Below are 22226 nucleotides of genomic sequence, written 5' to 3'. Positions count from 1 at the left end.
GTTCGGAAATAGCTACTTGCATGGTTTGAATATTTTCAGCTTGGAAATCATTCATGTTTTGGTTTATATTACAACTGTTTAACGTTATCACATCCAAACATAACCAACCATAGATTTGCACTAATGATTTCTTTCCTGTTAGATATTAGCCCTTAAATACAATAAAAGTAATCTTCATGTTGTTTTTAAAGAGTCACGAGAACTCTGTTTTAAAATTCAAGTATTTTCTTGTTCATAATAGCCCTGTTGTTAACATGTATAATGCATGCAGTTGTTTATTTTTGACAAAAAAAATTATACATTGAGACTAAAGTCAAAATGCCTGACATGATAATAAATAACTAGAGCTTTTGACAAATAAGCAGTGTTTACTCAGAGTGTTTAAAAGAACACTGAAGGGTGGATGGCTTCCAAAGATTGTACTTAGAGGAATAAAATATAACTCATTAGTTTGGTTTAGTAGAAGTTAAATTATAAACCTCATTTTTTCCATTTTTGGTTCAATGGTTATAATGTCAAAGCGAGTTAGTTTAAGTTACTCACCTTTAATGACAGCTTTTATTTTTGTTCTGACAGTTTCCCATGAATGAAATGGAATTTCTTTGTAAAGAAGAGTTAAGAAGAAAGATGTTAACATCTTTGGGAGGAACAAGTTTAAATCTCAGTGGGCAAAGTTTGCATGAATTGCCTGCAGCTTTGTTTGAATTGACTGAGTTGGAAGAACTTAACCTGTCACAAAATAAACTTACAACAATACCTGAAAATCTTGGAAAACTAAAGAATCTTACGACACTTGATGTGAGTCTAAACCGGCTGTCCATATTCCCTACAAGTTTGACTCAGCTGAAAAAACTCAGACTGCTGAACATGTCAATTAACAATGTAACCACCATCCCTGATGCTATTGGGGAGATGGTGGAGCTGAAGGAACTGGTGCTGAGTGGCAACCGGTTGACTGTGTTGAGTCCAGCTATAAAACAGCTGAAGAAACTCAGACTGCTGGACATCTCACTTAAAAAACCAACCACCATCCCTGATGCTATTTGGGAGATGGTGGAGCTGGAGGAACTGTGGCTGATTTACAACCAGTTGACTGTGTTGAGTCCAGCTATAAAACAGCTAAAGAAACTCAAAGTGCTGGTCATCTCACATAACAAGCTAACCACCATCCCTGATGGTATTGGGGAGATGGTGGAGCTGGAGGAACTGCAGCTGAGTGACAACCAGTTGACTGTGTTGAATCCAGCTATAAAACAGCTGAAGAAACTCAAATATTTGGATGTGAGAGGGAATCCTTTTACAGTTGAAGGAGTGAGAAGTGTTATGGAGCTAAAGGATAAAATTTACATTGTATCATCAGATGTCCCAGGTGAGTAAAGGAAATTCCTCTTCACATTAATGTTGTGACATGTGCATTATTTACTAAATTGGTTCTAATGGTTGACTTGCAAGTGGTTATGCTGCTTGTTACTGATAATTACAGGCAGCTGACAATAGTTTTATAATAAATCCTGAGAAGAATAATGAAGTAAATGCTGTCACAGTTATACTGTATGATCGAACAAAGGTTGCCTTTTATTTTAGAAATACATGACATTTGTACTGGAAGTTTTAGTTATATTTTGAAAGGTTTATTTTAACGACTTGGCTGACATTGAAAGTTAAGTTGAACTACAGTGTACTATACTTTGATAGGGAATTGAGGAGGGATTAAGTTTATTACATATCATTTTACGGTAAGGGATTATTGTAAGTTGTAATTCTTGCTTTCTAATTGATTGGAATTTAAGAAGTTTATTGCAAATTATTTCACAGTTGTAGGAATTGCTGTTATAATTTTTGCTTTCTGTTTATTTGATTTTAATTTTAAAGGGAAGAATTAAGTTTATTACAAATCATTTCTCATCCAGGAATATATAGTACTGTAAGTTGTAACTCCATAATTTTTGCTTTATTTTATTGGAAGTTATTAAGAAAGTAACAGCATTTAGCTTATCATACAGAATTTATGGACTAATATGATTTTAAAATGAGAGTTTCGGCTATTGGGAATAAAACTTTTGTCTTAACTGGTCAGGAGTAATTCTGATAATTGTTACACCATAATTTATGCTGCCCTTGTAATATTTTAGAATCTAGCAATTGCTACGTTTTGGGAATATGTGATTTTTCTTTCTGTTTTCCAAACACCATTTGGCAGAATTGACATCAATTATTGCCTTTGTTTAGTTTGATCAGTCACATTGTAATCAATTTATTCTTAATGTTTCATTTCATTGAGTCAGTTTATAATAGTCATTGTGTATGTGATTACCTAACTCACCGATGCAAAGATTTTTACATGTATATAGTAGCATAGTTTCCAACTTTATGCATGAACGACATGTAATTAAATTGACTTATCAGGCCTTTTTCAGATAGTGTTTGAAACTTATAAAAACAGAAATTGATTTTCCTTTAGGGTTATTATAATAATTACAACTTCCTCTGATTAGCCTTTTTCCTTTGGCTCAATCATGATGACCTTTTTAATTAGACCTTGTGGATAGACAAAGAGTGCAAGGACCAGCAGCACAGTTGGCTTATAAAGAGGCTTTAAAAGAAGGATATGTACAAGTTTCCCGAGGTCGTGTTATACTGGTTGGTCAGGAGCGCGCCGGTAAAACCAGTCTGAAGAAGAGTCTTTTAGGCCTTCCATTTGACCCTAAAGAGCAGAGTACTGAGGGGATAGAAGTGGATCCTTCGAAATGTGAAATTGATGTTGACCAAGCTGTCAAGAACTGGCAGTTGACCAGGGAGAGTAAAACAGGCCTGGTTGAATGTTCAAAAGATGTATCAAAGATTGTGGTCGGCAGAATGATTGGAGCAGATATTTCTCAATTTTTAAAGGAAGAGACAACCGAAGAAGGAGAACTGAAATTAGAAGATGAAGTTGAAGATGTTTTCAAGTCAAAGCAGGTTTGAGAGTTTAATAAAAATGCTAAGAATTTTATAAAAGGAGGAGAAGGGAGGAGAGCAGCCGAATTAGCCTTTTGAGAAATATTGTTTTTAAAGAGAATGAATAGGATTACAACTTGCTATTTTTAAAAATTGTTTTCTCTATTAAAATTCTAAATTTCTTACATTTAGAATTGTGTCTGAAACAGTCTGTTTCTTTTGAATGTTTTCACAAAAGTTTAGTTGAGTCTAAATTTTATTTACACATCAGGTAAAAAAGAACTGCAAGTAATTTTTGTTTAAACATCTTGAATGAAGGCATACGTGCAAAACTTTTACTACAAAAATGAGGGGCATCTTTTGATTTAATTTTCCATTCTTCAATTGCATTTCCAGTGGTGTCTTCTCTTAACTTAAAGGAAATTTGAGATTTTTTTCTCCAATTATATATAAATTTTTAGTTGTAATTATTTTTTATTCTCTGATATAATGTTTTCATAACTCTTGTTACATTTTGGCGATAAAATCCTTGTAGAGGAGCTTTAATGAATGTATGTTATGCTAATGCTTATGTAACTTCAGTCTCAACAAACATTTCTTGGTCTGAGTTGACCATCTCCAGGGTGCGAGGATTTGCTCTTCGATGTCTTATTCTATGCAATTAAGTTTCTCTCTGTCTAAGTGCTCTTACACTTGAGATGTCAGCTTCAGAACTCTCTACAGTAGCCAATTTACAACTTCAACTCAGTTGGTAAACCAAGTTATCTCGTTATATACCCTCACTAAAGCAGTACGACAATGTTTTAGAAACTCGCCCCTTAAAATTATTCTAGACTGAGGTGATCATAATTTTTTACAATTTAGCAGCCTGTTCACAATGTCAAGTTTTGAATACATAATTATATACACTTTAAGTAAGCATAATGTTTCATTTAATTCTCCATTCAGGTTGAGGAGGATGAATGTTTCATAGACATTCTGCCAAACAATGGCAATGAGCATTCTACTGAATGTAAAGGTGAAAACATGCAAGCTGAGCCTGATGTGAAGATTGATGTTTCTCAACCTTCTGATACTGTGAAGCATGTTGATCAATGGTTAAAGTATGCCAAAGGCAAACCCATCAAAAGTGCCTTACTCACAGAAGAATCCTATGTTACAATGGACATGTGGGACTTTGCAGGGCAGCACCTGTACTATGCCAGCCATCCTATCTTCCTATCACAGCGGGCACTATACATATTGGTGCACAATCTCAGCAAGCCTTTGGATGCCCCAGCTGAGCCCTGCATGAGACAAGGGAGTAATGATGTGAAATTGGAAAACCCTAACAATGAAACAAACATGGAGAATTTGCTCTCATGGTTGGCTACAGTACACAGTGTTGCCCTGGGAACTGATGACACAGATGATGATGCACAACAGAAGCTGCCCTACCTCCACCCCCCAGTGTTCATTGTTGGCACACATGCTGACAAACCAGTTGAAAACATTGCAGTAATAAAGAAACAAATTCAGAAGAGAATTTCTGGTATGGAATGTGAGAAGCATGTGGTCAAACCCTTATTCTGCATCGACAACACTCAGAGGCCTAATTTGATGAAAAAAATTGTCGGATGGATTGGAAAGCAGATTGGAACAGATAAAACAGGTAAGATATGATTTCATTTTGTATCCTTAACCATAGGTTACTTGCAGTAATTGTTGACTTTATAATTGTATAATAGTTTATCTTTGGGTGAATTTCAAGAACACTTGATTTGTAGCAATTTTTGTAACCAAAAGCCCAATATTGGGAGATGGTTGACAAGCATTGAGCATGTAGTAATTATTATCTGTCTTACATTGTTACATGTTATCCAGCAGCAGGCAGTGTGTTGTGCTTCATTATAATTTGAATGGCAAGTAGATAGAGAGACAGAACATTCTAGTGGAAGTTGTAGAGGGATTAAATGATATTACTATGGTGGAATGAGTTAGGACTTAATTATAGTGGAAAAAAGTCAGAGTTTGAATTGCAAGTAGATAGAGAGACAGAACAATTTTTCTAGTGGAAGTTGTAGAGGGATTAAAAGATATTACCATGGTGGAATGAGTTAGGACTTGATTGTAGTGGAAAAAAGTCAGAGTTGTTTGTTGTTGTTGTTTTTTTTAATAACCTGCACTCTGCTTTAAGCTTTCAGCTACTCTATATTCTGAATATACTGGCAGCATCATATAGAGTCCAATTAATTTTTGCAGATGGAGCCATTATTATTTCAGAGTATGGAATAACTATAGGGAATTAACAGAAGAGCTAAAATGTGGGGATTTAAAGAGATTGTCATCTTAGCTAAGTTGTCAGCTGTAAAATCTCTGCAATTATACAAGTATGAAATTAAGCTATCATACTACGCTCATTGTAACCGCATGTTTCTGTGTTGTATTATGCTTTGAATTCCTTTTCTAAATATATCCTGCAGAGCAAGAAGGAAAAGTAGATGGTATAAATGAATTACAGAACACAATCCTGAAGGTGTTGAAGCAAGAGCCTTATATGGGAGAGAAGATACCAGTGAGGTAAGTAAAAAACACAATTTATTCGAAAAAACCCCAGTTCATGCACTTCAAAATCGATTTTTTCCCTCAAATCAGCCATGATAAAGATTTTAAATCGTCCGCAGTGTATTTAGCATAATTTTATGTGCAGGTAAGTAATAAAAAATATCCTTCCACCACTGGATTTAATTGTGAATACATCAAAATTTGCAAAACTATAGATTGTACAAATGCACAGCAGTTGCTTCAGTGCAGACAAACAAAATTTAAATTTGTGTGATTACAACAATGTTATAATTCTAAAAGATAAGAAGATGTGATTGATATTTAAGTAGGCACAGTTCTTGGAATTGACTTCGTATGTTGCAAAAATTAATCATTTCTGTTGTAGTTGAAAGTTGAAGATAGTATGATCGAGGCAATACATGTATTAACACTTGAGGACTTTAAACACATGCATGTCGGACTGAATTTAAGACCCAATTTGATGCCATAATGCATTGTAGGTATTCTGTTGCTTTCTAGGTGGTTTCTGTTTGAAAAAGTGATTGAAGCTTTGGTGGCTAAACAGATTTATCACAGAAATCTGCAACAACTTGAGCACTATGCAAGGAAAGAGTGTTTCATGGAAGTTGCAAAAGAGTTTGACTCCATGATTAGTTTTTACCATGGCATGGGGATGATAATCAAGCACCGCAGTACAGTTGTACTGAAGGCTCAGTGGTTGATTGATCTGTTTAAGCAGCTGATAACCATACCACCTTTCAATAAACAGGTAGAAAATAAATAAGGCTACCTTAGATACAATGAATATATGAAGTTCATATATTTTGAACTGCGGCACTAGATACGTATGATGGTTCGAATCCCGTACTGGCCTGATTTTTTTCAGGTCTGATTTTCGCTATTGCATAAATAGCGCTCTCTACTGCGAGGATCGTGCATGATATGTAAGGCTACCTTACTTGGAAAATGTTGTTCAACAGTTAAGACTAACAGAAAACTAAGAGTGTGACTCTTAAATCTTTTCAATTGTGGACCAGAAATTATTTCAGTCATGTACCTTTTGCAGCTTTTCAGGTCATAAATTGCAAGAGACTTGCATTGATTCGCCAATTGTATTTAAAGAAGGGAATACTTCTTTTTTCCTGCACTAATTGGCCTCTGCGGTGGTGATTAAACAACTAGTATACACCTCTTATCAGCTAAGATACAAAATTTAATTTGCCCGTTAGGAATTTCATTTCCGACCATTTTGATGCATTGAAAGAAATGAACTTTTTTTTAGTTTTTGTACATGTACGTGTACGTGGAAAAAATTGAAATAACATTAAGTGGCCTTTCCTAATGTTTAATTTGTAATGGAGGGTAAGTGGCTTAGAATACAGGCGAGTGCTCTACTCGAACGTTTCTTTAATTCATGCTGTCACTACTATCTATGTACACTCTCTTGCCTAGCTCGCCTCGTGCGTTAACATCCGGGCACTAGCGTATGACCGTATTAGGTAACGACACTACATCTCTCCCCTCTTTGAAACAAAAACCCGCCTAGCATGATATGCGACTTAAAAGGAAACAAAACAAATTGAAACGACTTTCTAGCAATTTCAAAGTCCTTAAGGCCTAACAGGATTGTAAAAGTGTTTAATGTTTCTAAGGCTCAAAGGAGTCCAAACACAACTCTAAACAAAGTCTTCAACAGTTCACGTGCTGTCCGCTTTTCAGCCACAAACATAGTCGTCCAATTTGACTGGGCGCGTTCGCACACGCAGCGGATAGCGTCTCGACGGTAGGACATCAGATTGCATCGGTGCATCTGCGGCTTCAGGTGTAACAGGTGTACCGTCAACGGGATCCTTGCCGGTCTCTGCAGTAGCGTTTTCTTCTGCTGCCACAGGGACATTCTTGAAGAACGAAGAGTTCCTTGTCACCTGAACGCCATTATCATCTTGTGCAGTCACCATGGATCCTTTCTTCCCTACGACGATGTGCGGCCTGGGGTCATACGGCGTGTCACTTTTCTTCTTAGAGTCGTCTCTCTTGACAAGCACCGTGTCGCCTTCTTTGACGGTTGACGGCTTTACATAACGCTTGTTGTCTGCGTGCTTCTTAATCTTAGCCTTCGCTGACCGATCACGTTCTCGCATCTCCAGGTCTGAGTGGGGTGTTGTCAACTCGGGAAGTTTCGTCTTCATCGGTCTTCCAAATAGTGCCGTTGCTGGAGCCACTCTCGTTGTACTGTGTGGTGTGGCGCGGTAGTTTCTTAGTAGCCTGTTCAGCTCCTGTTTGGGGTTCTTACATTCTAACTTCGCTGTCTTGATGACTTTCTTTACGGTGCGCACAAATCGTTCGACTTCTCCATTTGCTCTGGCCCATTTTGGAGTGACTTTTCGATGCTTGAAGCCAAGGTCGTCTGCAAATGACGCGAATTCCTTGCTGTTGAACGGGGGACCGTTGTCGGACTTGACTACGTCTGGAACTCCAAATTCCGAGAACACTTTGTCTAGCTTAGGTATTACCATTGCTGCTGAGGTCGATTTTACTATCTCTACCACTGGGTATCTGGAGTAGTCGTCCGTAACCATAAGTAGGTACTCTTGATTCGGCAGGTTAGCAAAGTCTACACTGAGTTCTTTCCATGGAGCTGCTGGGAGTGGTGACATCTGTAGGGGTTCTCTCTTGCATTCAGGAGTAGTGATCAGGCATGCGCTGCATGACCTAACTTTGCTTTCCACCAGTTTGTCGATGTTCGGGAACCAGACTTTCTCGCGCAATAGAGACTTGGTTTTTACGAGCCCTTGATGGCCTTCATGCGCTAGGTTAACCACGTGTTCCTGTAAACTCTTTGGGATAATTATGCGGGTTCCACGTAGGATGAGGTTGCCTGACGCACTCACCGCTAGCTCGTCCTTCACTCTTTCTAGGAGTCGAAACTCGGTGGGGTTGACACCAGGGCGTTTGATCACAAGGTGCCAGTTGCCTTTCGCGATAGCCTCGGCTATGCCTTGGAGGGTGGCATCGGCTTGAGTAGCTGCTTCGATGTCTTGTGTCTTCAGAGCTTTGGGAGTCGAAGTAGTCGCTAGGTAATTGATGTACTCCTCCGCTATTTTCTGCTGATGGGTCGTTTGGGCTGCATTCTTTGCTGGGTGCCGTGACAAGTAGTCTGCCGGGTTTGTTTCACCTCTACTATACTTGACTGTGATCTGATATGGCTGAAGTCTTAGTGCCCATCTTTCAATTCGTGCGGGAGGCTTAGAACTTGGATTGCCATAGATGGTCACTAGGGGTTTATGGTCTGTGTAGACTGTAATAGGCTTCCCATATACATACAAGTGTAAGTGTTCGCAAGCCCAAACCACGGCGAGGGCCTCCCGTTCTGTTTGGCTGTACCGCTGTTCGGTTGCTGTAAGGGAACGACTTGCATAGGTGACCACATGTCTTTCTTTGGTCTTCTGGTCGACTTGTGTGAGAATGGCAGCTAAGCCCACTGGACTGGCATCAACCGAAATTTCTGTTTCCTTTTCCGGATCGAAATAGGCAGTGACGGGTGCGCTGGATAGTGCTTCTCTCAGCTGGTTAACTGCCCGGTCGTGCTCTGTTGTCCAACACCACGGTTGGTCCTTGTGGGTCAGCTTGCGCAGGGGCTCAGTTTTAGTGGCGTAATCTGGGATGAATCTTGAACAGTAGTTTGTCATCCCCAGCAGGCTGCGAACCTCTGATGCTGTGGATGGTGTCGAAAGATTGACCACTTCTTCAACTTTCTTCGGGTCTGGTGCTATGCCATCTTTAGAGAACACGTACCCAAAGAATTCCAACTTGTCCTTGCTGTACTCACACTTTCCCTTGTTGAGGGTCAGGCCTTTCTCTCTTAAACGCTGGAACACAGCCCTTAGGTTCTGATCATGTTCTTCGTGGGACTTGCCAAAGACCAGGATGTCGTCACTGATGTTTTTCGCACCATCAATGCCTTCCAGAGTCTCTCGGATCACATTTTGGAAGATTTCAGCTGCACTTGATATTCCAAAGTTGAGACGCTTGTAGCGCATTAAGCCCATGTGGGTACCAAAGGTGGTGATGTATCGGGACTCGGGTGCCAATTCGAGCTGGTTGTAACCCTGGTTAAGATCTAGTTTGGTAAAGACCTTAGCTCCGTTCAAGTCTCCAATCATCTCTTTGATAGTGGGTGTGACGTGACGCTCGCGTCTTATCGCCTTGTTCGCCTGGCGCATATCCACGCACACGCGTACCTTGCCTGGAGATTTTGGCTTCGGAGCTACCACTATAGGAGACACCCAGGGTGTGGGGCCTTCGATACGTTCAATCACACCTAACTCTTCATCGCGTTGTAACTGCTCTTCTAACTGCTTACGCACATGGAAAGGGACTCTTCTGTGCGGTTGTGCAACAGGTGGTACGTTTTCGTCGATGTGCAGCTTTATCTGGTAGTTCTTGAGCTTGCCTAGTCCATGGAACAGGTCATCGTATTCCTTAATCAGATTTTCTGGCGCATTTGTTCCCGCTCTTATCGGTTGGCCTCCGATTTGCTGAACAGTTTGAAGTAGGTTAAGCCCTTGTGAAGCCCTCCAGCTTAGCAGGGAGCCACCAGATCCTTTTATAACATATAACCTGTCACTAAGCTTCTTTGTTTCTGACTCGAGTGCGGTGGTGAATTTTCCAAGGACACGAAGGGGAGCCTTTGATTGGTAACCATATATCTTTATGCTGCTTGGCTCGAGGTTAGGGCGGTTGGGTAGCCTGCGGTACTCCTTCTCATCCAGAATGTTAATACTTGCTCCAGAGTCTGCCATCATTGTCACAGGTGTGCCACACACTTTAATCTTAAAGAAGGGTTGATCTTTCAATGCCTTTGTGCCTAGAGAGAAGGTGTATACTTCCTCTTCGTCGCTCGACTCTTCTTCACCAACTTTGTGTAAGGTGGAACGGCGTGTGTTCCTTGATTCACCTTTGTCCTTGGATTGGCATACGGCCTCAAAGTGGTTCAATTTTCCACAGCCTCGGCAGATGGCCCGATAGGCTGGGCAGGATGTTTTTCCTCCACGATGGGGGTAATTACCACCACAATTGCGGCATTTTGGGCTTGATTTCCGGTCTTCGTGACCACCGTTGCGTGATTTCCGGTCACGTGGTTTCTTCTCGGTTTGACATCCGCCATCTTTGTTTGATTTCCGATCCCTTCGCCTTCGATTCCCATGTCGTGAAGACAAACTGTTTACCGATTGATTCTCCTCAATGTTAGCGGCTTGTGTTTTGGAAAGTTCCATGGACCTTCCAGCATCCAGCAGTTGTGTCAGGGTGTACGCTGGATTCTCGAGTGCTTTCGTACGCAGCTTGTGAGAACTGCAGCTTTGAACTATTTGGGTTTTGATCTCACGATCTACATCATCAAATTCACAAGTAGCGGCCAACTGTCTCAGCCTGGTGTGAAATGCTGAGATGGTTTCATTGCTTTCTTGCTTGGCTTGACGAAAAACGTAAATGTCGTACTCACGGTTTTGTTTGGGAGTGAAATAAATCGTCAAGGCTTGCACGGCTTTTTCAAGCGGATCATCATCTTCTCCCACTGTCGTGTTGGGGAGCGTGTCAAAAATTTCGTTCGTCGCTGCGCCGGCATAGTGGAGTAGAAGAGCTCTTTGTCTTCGCTTATTCGTCACGTTCATTGCGACCAGTAGGTTGCGGAATCTCGAGAGCCATTTCTTCCATCGTGTAGCTTGTGTGCTCGTTTCAGAGACATCAAACTCGGGAAATGCGGGTAACGCTGTGGCCATGTCTCTCACGCGTCTTTGGTATGAAGATCGTCTAGAATCATACGCTGTGTTGGGATCTGAATCCTCGTAGCCAATGTAATGGAGGGTAAGTGGCTTAGAATACAGGCGAGTGCTCTACTCGAACGTTTCTTTAATTCATGCTGTCACTACTATCTATGTACACTCTCTTGCCTAGCTCGCCTCGTGCGTTAACATCCGGGCACTAGCGTATGACCGTATTAGGTAACGACACTACAGAATTGTTCTTTTTTATATATTTTATAGAATCCCCTACATGCTAAGTACTGGCAGGAACTTGAAGGAAGTGGCATCCTCAGCATGGAACATGTTGATCATGTGTTCTCCAGCTTTATTGAACAAGGAATCATCAAAGAAGACATCTTAGACATGATGGAGCGATTTGGTTTGATCGCTAAGTTCTCAGGTTCCCCAACTGATGTGAAGTACTTTGTACCAGCTCAACTGAAGCGTCCACCTGACAAACTCTTTGAAATGAAACCTTCATCAACTGATCCCTGTCCGTTGTATCTCCTGTTTGTCCATGGCTTTGTTCCTCATGGTCTCTTCTTACAGCTTGTGTCACGATCCATTCGTTGGTGTGCTAAGAAATGGCCTGTGCATCAACCTACTCTTTACCAAAATGGAGCATGTTTCATCATTGGGGAAGATATTCATGATTTTGTCCTCATTTGTCAAACAGGATTTGTGAAGGTAATCTTGAGACAAAAGAAGCAAAGTCCTCAGGTTGTACGACTGAACACAGCTGAACTAGCAACTGTTGTGCGTAAATTTATCGAAGACACCCTACAGAATTTGTCACTAGAACTGCCATACCTGAGAGGTCTGCAGTACAGGCTGTGTGTTGCATGTCCTTACTGCCATCAAGGGACAGAAGAACCACGTCGAGCATGCTCAGACCACATAAAAACCGCTTGCACACACGAGGACTGCTTTCATCTCATTGATGCAAATAAAGGCCAAGCAGCTATCTGTACCAGAGAACTTTGGGATGAAGTACGTCCTTTCTGTGGGCTGGAAAAGTGGTTCGTGAAAAGAACGAGCCAGGTATTACCAGTCGTTGTAATTTGTTTCCTTCTCTGATTCAAATTTTCTATCACTCTCCTTAATTCTCTTCATTTGAGAATCCTGAATAGATTGTAATCAGCGTGCACGACGTTATCATGGTTAGTTTGCCTCCAATTTCAAAGATAAGTCAGACATTTCTTTTCAAGATGAAATTATTTTCATAGGGTATACTTCTCGGTCATGCCATGGCAATGAACTTATCATTATAAATGAGTAGGAGCGTACCCAAAATTCATGATGCTATAGAAGTGATAGAATCTTATATGACCTCTTCTTTTTCGCCCAGGGGTCGTGGTCTTTAAATGTCACCGCCAAATCACAGGGTGTGGCAGCTGGAGTTAATCCAATGAAGTCTGACACGGCACTGAAGGTAACTCTCCTGGGCAGTGAGTGGAGTTCATCAATGGGAGGCTTGTCCACCATAAACAGACAGCTTGCCATTCTGTTGGCCAAACATCCGCAAGTGGACGTCACTCTCCTTGCTCCACAGTCTGCCTGTTCTGAAGAAGAGAGGAGAATGGCAACGAGTCACAATGTATCCTTGAGAGAGGCACAAAGACGCCCGGGTTATGCCGACCCCCTTGACTGGCTGAGTGCCCCACCTAGAGATCTGGCCATTGACATAGTACTAGGTCATGGAGCAAAGCTTGGTAAACAAGCTCAATTTATTAGAGAATCGCACCATTGCACGTGGATACAGGTAGTGCACACTGCACCTGAAGAACTTGGAATGTACAAAGACTATCCTGAGGCCATTTTTAAAGGAAATGAGAAGAACAGAACTGAAGTGGAGTTGTGTAAGTTGGCAGATGCTGTGGTAGCAGTTGGACCAAAGTTGACGAAGGTTTTCTCTTCGTACCTGCGCTCATGCGAGAAGCACCAAGATATAATTCAACTGACGCCGAGCACGTTCAGTGAGTTGTCTGACGTGAAACAAGCTGCAGTTGACATGGATAAGTTTAAGGTTCTAACGTTTGGCCGTGGTGACCCAGAGGACTTCAGCCTGAAGGGCTACGATATCTCTGCCAGAGCAATAGTTGAACTGAAAGACAGATCCTACCATCTGATCTTCGTGGGTGCAGCTGACAGTAAACAGGATGAGGCTGCAGCGAATTTGCTGAAGAGTGGAATTGATAAAAGGCAGCTGACTGTGAGGAAGTTCGTGCAGAGTAAAGAGGAATTGAAAGAAACATTTTGTGAAGTTGATCTTTGCATAATGCCTTCCAGAACGGAAGGTTTCGGCCTGACAGCATTAGAAGCTTTGTCTGCTGGTCTTCCCATTCTTGTCAGTGGCAACTCAGGATTTGGTGAAGCATTGTGCACTGTACCATCAGGCAAATCATTTGTTTTGGATTCTGAGGACCCTAATGAGTGGGCAAAGGCAATTGCTGGTGTCCGAGAGAAGGAAAGATCAGACCGCCTCCATGAGATTCAGCAACTGAGGAGTTCCTATGAAGAGAAGTTCAGCTGGGAGGAACAGTGTGACATTCTTGTGGAGAAGATGTGGGACATTGTTCGTGGTGAGAATATTTTGAATATCCTTCAAAAAGTGTTTTTGGGGACGACTCAGCTTTCATTCCCTTATAAAGCATCATGGAAAGCTGGGACACTACAGATAAAAAAATATATTTAACCTGAATAGTAATCAGTGGTTTTATCCTCTTATTGATTGGTGTGATATTGAAAAAAGGTTTCTTTCTATCTTTTTAGCTTTCAAAAGACAAGACCCAAGATTCAGAACTCAGGAGGGCGAAGATGTCGATACGCCAACCGAACAACTAACAGTTGATTCATTACTGACTCCAGGTGAGTAACAAAATATTTATAATACATGGCAATTGGCATCCCCAAAGAGTAACATACAGGTTTGAAGAAGATCCAATATTTCTCCTTTTCTTTTCTTTCAACTTCAGGCCAGCTACGCTTTTTGAAAATGGCACTTGTGATAATATTTTGCACTGCGGAAGAGACATATGTTATTTTTGTACCTCTACTTTCTCCGGTTATGATCCAAAGATATGTATACGCTAGTTTCATTTTCTTCTACTTTCTGATCTGGGGGGATGGCTTGGTGTAATTTTTGTTTTAGTCAATTGAAGTTTTTATTCCATTTCACCAGAAAGCAAACATAAATTGCGTAAAACAGGAAGACTTGGGGCGTTTTTTTTTGTTCTTTTTTAGTCGTGGGTAGGCGAAGCGTACAAACGACTATTAGAATGGGGCAGAATCTGCAAATGTGTCACTCACTCAGATGTAAACAAATCGATAATAATAACGACTTTCCGAAATTATACGGGAACACCTCTATTACATTTCCGAAGGAATGCTGCGACTTTAAAATTTAACTGGACCTTTCTTCGAAGGAGTTTCGATTTTGATTAAAATACTCGTCGCAGTTAGCGCATGTGCTAACTGGGACGTCAAAGCTCTTTGAAAGAGTAAAAGTGTAACTGTGAGTGAAGACGCTTAATGCAATTGCTTTTCCGCGATCATCTTTCGCCATCATTTGCATTATTGTGGAATATTCCTCGCCGTTCCCGGGTATATTTTGTTTTTGACAAAGCGTCCAGGCCACAATCGTTCTTAAATACAATTTCAAGCCTTCATTCTTCTCACTGCGAGCCGTCAGTATTTACATCGTCATATATCGCTAAAATGAGTAACCGGCGAATTTTTATAGGGGAAAGCGAGGCGTTGTTTTCGTGACTGGCCAATTGTTTAAGTTTCTGATGGTTTTACCTCTCATCTGTTTGGTAACTACGCAAACATTAATTTATAAAAATCATTGTGTGTACACCCCTGAACGTTAAAAATATATCAAGTCGAAGGAACAGTTTTGGTGTAAGTCCACATTTTTGTCAACAAAATGAAAATATACACATATCTGTTTAAAAGGTGGAGAGTTTGTACCACATACAAAAGCTGTCTTATGTTTTTTTTTTTTTTTTCAGTACTGACATCTCGCGCGCAAAATAAGAAGACAATACGAAGGCTTGAAATTCTATTTGGGAACGATTGTGGCCGCTTTTTTAAAAACCAAATTCAGTGGCCACTTAGTTAAAAAAAAAGGAAATATGCAAGGAAACGGGCAAAGAATATTCCAAAATAGTGCAAATCATCGTGAAAGTGATTGCTAAGAGGCGATTGCGTGACACTCAGTAAGTTGTAACATGACATTTGTTATCACGTATCAGACGAGATAACAGTTTTCAAAATTTCCAGTCTGCATTCTGTACCCAGTCTACAGTCTGCAGTCTGCATTTTGCACCCAGTCTGGATTTCGTACCCGGTTTACAGTCTGTATTTTGTACTGACCGATAGCTAAAATGTGAATTCTGACCATTCACCCAACATCACCCCAGCTGTTCAAAGAAATACCAAGTAGTTTCAACTGTATCAGGGAGTAACCCATTGGAATTAATTATCTTCAAAAGTCATTCCAACGCGATGTGTCCACGACTCATTCACAGTTTCCTTGGATTTTTCCCGAAACGAAGCCCAAAATTAAATGCTGTTGCTATCAAAACGTGTATTTGTCCGGGCTATTCAGAATGAAGTCGTTTTCCGACACAATAATGAAGCAATCATATATTAATGCGATTAATCCTTCATTTATGCGAGGTCTAACCCTAACCGCGGTTTTTATTAAAAAAAATGTCCTACCACAAATTTAATATAGTTTGGAACGCGGTTTTGTCAAAAAACGGCTCAGTGAACTTTGTTTAAACAACCGGCGCTGGGGTTCTTTTTACAGTTATGCAAATATGTCAGAGTGTAAACCTTGTCGTAAATTTTTCCTCATTGTATCTTCTCTCTTTACTTTTAGTATATTCGTTTGCAAATAAAAAGTCACAATTGATCATTTCCAGGCTCAGTAGCGGGACAATACACTGGTTGTTTAGTGGTTGAAGCCCTTTTTTCCTTTTTTACCCCCAAACTTCTTTGTAAAGATGGGGAATTGTTTCGTTTCTTTCATGCTGTTAGATTAAAAAAACTTTTTGTCCCTTCTAGGTTCTCTTGACCGAATCATCCAGGAACTTCAGCAGATGCAACTTGATGCAAGCAAAGACAAGAGCAGAACAGATCTATCATTGGGGCTGAGGAATATTGCATCAAACAGGGGCTTCACGATATCTGACAATGAAGGATCAGGAAATTGCATGTTCTATGCCTTGTCAGAGCAACTGGAAATTGTTAAAGGAATCAAAATTACACATGGCACATTAAGACAAACCTTGGTTCAGTACCTCAGAAGTAACCCAAAACTAGTAAGTTGATGTTAGTATGTCGAACAGAGTTTTTCACTTGCTGTTCTTTTTAAGGTTAAGTGTGAAAACGGGTCAACACCATCAGAGCATATCCCAGTGTTCACGGCATAATTTTATTATTCAAGAAGCTGCACAATGATGTTGGTTACAGTTGAATCCATTTGTTACTTAATGTGGCCTCCGAAGTAGTAGACTTTTACGGGTTTAGTCATTTGAATATTTTGTTTCAAAAAATGCCCTCTCTTAAACATGTATCAGATAACACTAAACAGAACTCCTGTTATTCTCTTAATGATGGATCTTTCCTGTTGTTTTTCTGCTGTTTGCGAATCGTTGCTGTTCTACAATAAATGCTAGTTAAAGGTTGTCTCGTATCATTCTTAAAAATAATACTCCATGACTCGTACTCCGCGCGCTCAAGTTCCTATCAACAATCCTCTTTAAGTTTGTTTCTTGAACTGATTTTTTTTACAGCCGAATGGAACAGATCTGTTTCACTTTGTCCATGGATATCAAACATGGACTGACTACTTAAGACACATGGAACAAGATGGAGCTTGGGGTGATCACGTGATTCTGTGTGCCGCAGCAAACTGCTATGAAACGTGCATTCGTGTGGTCAGCAGTCTACCCCATAGCAATGATGTAATGATTACGCCACATTGTCCAGTTGACGAAAGCAAAGCACTTGTGCTGGGACATATTCATGAGGTGCACTATGTCAGCCTTCAACCCGCGCAAGGTAGAGCTCGTTATATTACTCCAATAAAGTGTAATTTTTGTTTTATAGTGATCTTTGTTAGTTAGAATCGTCAATCTTCTTTTTTAATACCGAGTTGACAACAAAGTGACGCTTTTTGTTGTTGTTCGATTTGATACTTTGCTTTTTTAACAGAATCATTTTTGTTGGTGTTTTTAATAATGTCATGTTCCATCGTTCGCTCCCGTTTCAATAATCAAACACAATTCATGCACACTTTAATTCTCCGTTGCTGTTTAATCAGTGTTCTGATTGTTGTGCTTACAGGTTAAAATGGCAGCCCCTTACATTTACTTTGATCGGCCAATGAAGAGCCCAGCCTTGCTGAATGACTTTATAGGCATACAGACTACTGATGCAAATTGGCCAACTAGAGCTCTCTTCGGCCTGATTTTTCAGATGTGAACTTAAGAAGCTTAGGTTTGATAACATAGGTTCTATAATAATAGTTTTCCAATGTATGGCGTAAAAAGAGAAACAAACCAAGCGACAAAAAGCTTTTAGTAAGAGGACATCACACCTTCAAAAGTCGTGGTTACCAGACAAGAACGTTCTACTTGGAACCAAAAAAGACAATATCACCAGTGTGGAACTTTATTGAAGGGGCTCGAATCATGTAGTCGACTCCTCTCAATTTTAATGGACTAACGAAACATTTTATTGCTACGTATTATATATGTATATACAGCTAAATAAAACTTTGTACAATCACAGTAAAGTAGCTAATTATTCAATAAATTCATATATTAATATTTTAAAAGCGAAATCGAAGTAATTCTTATACAATGAAAAATAGTAGATTTAATCACGGTTTCGATCAAAGTGTTGCTTTGGTTCTACTGCAGCATGGTCCTAGCAATGCATGGAATAAACAGCACTTACAGTAATATGTCTTTCCACCTAGTAATTAAGAAGGCAATCGATAATTGAAAGATTGTAGATGTGCGTTGACTTGAAGTGTCTTACGGATTAAAATATAAAAAACTAGAAAATCGAGATTTCAAGGGTTTAAAACTCTGGTCTGAGCTGAGTGAGTGTAACCGCTCCACACAATGTTACTTCGCTGGAGTTTAGGAGCTGTTTTCGCATCAAATCGATGCCAAGTGTCATCATGATAAAGTTCTTTGTTTTACCTTATCTACAAACAGGATTTCAGAACAATGAAAACCTTAACTCAACGCAGTGTCATAGAAAATTTAGCATTCCATTTCGATCCTGGTACTGACGAAAACTCCATCACCGATCAAGATTACAGGGTTTCTTTTGTGTAGAGTGGTTGCGCTGATGAAAATTGTGTGACCCACAAAGTTGCAAACAGAATGTGATACGAATTGTTTCACTACATTCAACTATACTCTAAACCCTTGAGCCACTCATAGGGTCATTTTTAGCTTCTTGTGTCCCTTTGCGTGCAGTTCCATTTCACACACATGCGACACTTTTTCGTGCCTCGTGCCTCGTTCGTCGTCATCGGCTTCTTCAAGTGAAGGTAAGATTTCATTTGACTAGCTTCTTCATTGTCACTTATGAAGAGATAAAGTTCGCTTCTTTGGAGATTAACAGCAACCCTTGATTTAGAATCCAGTTATGAATCAAACAACAGTTGATTTCGGTTAAGTAAGGGAACTTGGATACTTCACTAAACATTATGTCGTTCAAAATTTGATCAGCTCCCTGAACAACGGCATTGCAATTTCCATTTCCTTAAGATTTGGGTCTAAACAGCTTGCTGGTTGTTGAAGCTATCGGGGCAGTTAGCAATATTTCTTCCTTCCACTGGTGCAGTATTCGGCTGAAAATAGAGGATTCCATTCACCTACAAGAGAATATTTTGAGTCATTTCTAAAAATCTCTCAAGAAAGATAGAAACACCGTACACGTACAGATTGAAGTGCGTACTAAGCTTCTATTACAGTTTCCTGATTATTTCCATTCATGTCTTAACTTTGAATTTAAAACAGCTAGAAATTGGGTGGTGGATGTTAAAGCATGCAAAGAATGTTATAAGTTGTGAGAGGATAGGCTTTTTGGCTTTGAGAGTATTCAGCAACGAAAGGCAAGCAGTCGAGCCAAGGGGCTCATCTGGACGGGACTTAAGCCAGTTTCCATCGATCAAAGTGATTAGGAGAACATGTACTCCTACTTCCCCTAGATGGGATGCTGATGTATCGCAGGCGCACGCGCTCGCACGAACCACCCCCACCCCCCACTTCCCCATCTCACCCGGCATTTTGTCAAGTTTTCCAAACAATTCGCTGATACCCATTCTTGAGTGGAAAGAGACACTAAGGAGTTAAGTGTCTTGCCCAAGAACATAATACAATGACAGGTCAAATCTCGAACCCAGGCCTATCAACCTGGAATCCTTATCCAAAGCGCTAACCGCTAAGTCACCTGGGACTGAGACTCTCGCTCATCAAAAACTAAACCCACCTCTAAATGATCAATACAGCCAGAGAAATCTTGTACAAAGGACGCCGCCTTGTCCTCTGCTCTCGGATTGACATTTGACAACTTGCGAGCCCCTCCCAAGTAGAAATTTGACCGAACGTCAAGAGCCACGGCCGACCCAGGCGAAGTGACATAGAAAGGGTTACCATCATTGATGGTCAAACTTCCATTTCGCGCATTTCGAATGGCTTTGACAGTGTACCACGTGTTAAGACTGACCGTAACGTTACTCCTAGCCTCGCCGACGCCCTTGCCAAGGTCATATCTCAACTTAATATATCTGAAAGCGGAAGAATAAACTAGAACAATTGGAAATGATAACGAAGGGAAATCTTATTTAGACGTTTCAGTAATGCAACAAATAAAAGTGAAAGTCGTTCAAAAACAGACCTTCACCCAACAAAAGCTGCAAACATAATGGAAGACTGAGCAAAAAACGCGCTCATTTTTTAAGGCCTTTATCTTTCAACTCGTTTGTGCTGTTAAAATGCTACATTTTACTTGAATAATTTCCTACAAGGCTTACATAGGAGAAAGAGGGAAGAGGGAGGGAACACTGGTTGTCAATCAGAACATAACGGAAGATTGTAAATTAGGAAAGCAGTTGAGACATGCGCAAGTAACTGAAACCAGTAAACGCGAGAGAGAGGGCACACGCGCGATTGTCAGTATCTTGTGCGCGCGTGACTCGCGTCCTCACCAATAAGGCGGATCAAGAAAAACCTTACCCATTGTGTAGAACAATGGACAAAAAGTCTCCAATCGTGCTCTGCTCTTCGTGAGACACATAAAATAGAATACCATCGAGCGTTTCCGGTTTAAATCTGATCTTGATCTGTGTGGTTAATCTTATGTTTGTCTTGGAAAACATCATGTACGAAAAATTCTGGAATAACGGCGTTTGGATTATGATCTCTACAATAAGAAGAAAACAAAAGAGCGTATCATACATCAGGCACTTTAAGGAAATGTGAAGTTAGGATGCATTTATACCGCAGTAAGTGCTGAGCGAGGGAGGGAGGGTGTGTTAACAAAATCAATCAATTGATCCTTCCCAAAGATTAATCTTAAAAGTGTGATACAAGTAGAATTCCCGAAAAAATACAACGCCCTAATGTCTTTGAGACCTAAGCGTGCTAAACGGCGACAGCTCGGTATTTTCCACCAAAAGGTTTCATTCACATTTCAAGAAGGATCATTTGGGTAGTTGTAGCACAGTGGAAGCAGGGATGGGGGAGGGGGGTGGGTGCTGGGAGTGTAAGGGGGGAGGACTCCCATATATGCTGTGTTTGTATTTGTGTCTTGTTTTGTTGGTGGATTTCCAGCCTTTTCAAGGATTTAAAACACAAAAGCACATTATATGGACATGACTAAGATTGTCTTTGGAGTTGGTTAGATGAAAAACCTTCACTAACGCCAAAAAAATAAAGCAATAAAAATATTTTTAAAAAAATTTAACAAAAAGTTTCGCAAATCTTGACTGCACAATGGCCCTGTTTTCCCCAAAGGACAATCAGAAATGGTGTCCAGTCCATCAGGACGACATGAGCCGCTGACACACGGACTGTAACCATAACATGGCAGGCGTTGATTACCGCAGTAGAGACCGGTCCATTCCGCTGGGCAGGAACAGATAAATGTCGCCCCCTCTTGGGTGCAGTTTCCTCCATTGAAGCATGGCGGATTGAGGGTGTTACACTCATTGTAGCTTTCATTACCGACATTTCTTCCCTTGACTACCGCCAAATCGTTGGCTTCGTCGGCCATACCTGTCGAAGTTGAGAGTTTGACGGATGAAGTTCCCGTGGCGAATCTAATGGCTACGTCATATATAGAGCCATGAAATCCTCCGGTTTTAAACTCCAGCGTACTAGGAAGCTGACGTGTATTGGGAATACCGCCGATGTAAAGTGGCTCAAACAAGTTGAGTCCCATAGGGGGCGCGGGGGACTCGCCTTCTTTACGCGGTTGGGTGTCAACGTAGAGCCAACCTTGGCGCCCATCTCGTCCAGCGACTACCACATGCCATTCTCTGCGCATGTCCACCGGTTCACTGTAGATTTTTGCACTACCGCTACCAAGGTTATATTGCAGTAAAACCTTATTGTCTTTCAATGCAATTGCAAAGAAATCATCCGCACTCCCTACAAAGGAGTTCTGTGCGCTGTATACTAACAGGCTATCGTTCCAAGATTTTGACGAATTGTCGAGTTTGAAGAGGAAGGTCACGTGAAAGTTGTTCACTGCTGCATCCTTTGGTACTGGGTTCTCTAAGTATGATGGGAAGCCTTGTACAATGGTGAACAATGGAACGGTCATTTCGATGACTGAAAAAAACACACGAAATTGAAAAAGACTTTTTTTCAAAAGCATAATGTTGGGTGAATTGAGCCAGAAAAA

General features: G+C 40.6%; 2 protein-coding genes across 2 annotated transcripts; one reads left to right on the top strand and one right to left on the bottom strand.

The window, feature by feature from the left end:
- Positions 1 to 576: 576 nt before the first annotated feature.
- On the top strand, positions 577 to 18135 carry LOC148740289 (uncharacterized). The gene is made up of 11 exons (XM_088750460.1): positions 577 to 1369; positions 2537 to 2958; positions 3886 to 4588; positions 5400 to 5496; positions 6001 to 6250; positions 11526 to 12326; positions 12634 to 13867; positions 14058 to 14153; positions 16359 to 16615; positions 17090 to 17357; positions 17643 to 18135. The coding sequence occupies exons 1-11, from the start codon at positions 583 to 585 to the stop codon at positions 17645 to 17647; spliced, it is 4920 nt and encodes a 1639-aa protein (XP_088606586.1). The 5' UTR covers positions 577 to 582; the 3' UTR covers positions 17648 to 18135.
- Positions 17742 to 22118, bottom strand: LOC148740288 (protein eyes shut homolog). The gene is made up of 4 exons (XM_088750654.1): positions 21300 to 22118; positions 20555 to 20739; positions 19809 to 20106; positions 17742 to 19191 (listed from the first exon to the last, which is right to left on the bottom strand). Exons 1-4 carry the CDS (start codon positions 21864 to 21866, stop codon positions 19093 to 19095), a joined length of 1149 nt encoding a protein of 382 aa, XP_088606780.1. The 5' UTR covers positions 21867 to 22118; the 3' UTR covers positions 17742 to 19092.
- Positions 22119 to 22226: the final 108 nt, after the last annotated feature.

This window comes from Stylophora pistillata, chromosome 2, assembly GCF_964205215.1.
Source record: "Stylophora pistillata chromosome 2, jaStyPist1.2, whole genome shotgun sequence".
Taxonomy (NCBI): Eukaryota; Metazoa; Cnidaria; class Anthozoa; order Scleractinia; family Pocilloporidae; genus Stylophora; species Stylophora pistillata.
Note: the sequence above shows the minus strand (reverse complement) of the source record. Positions and strands in the feature narration are given on the sequence as shown.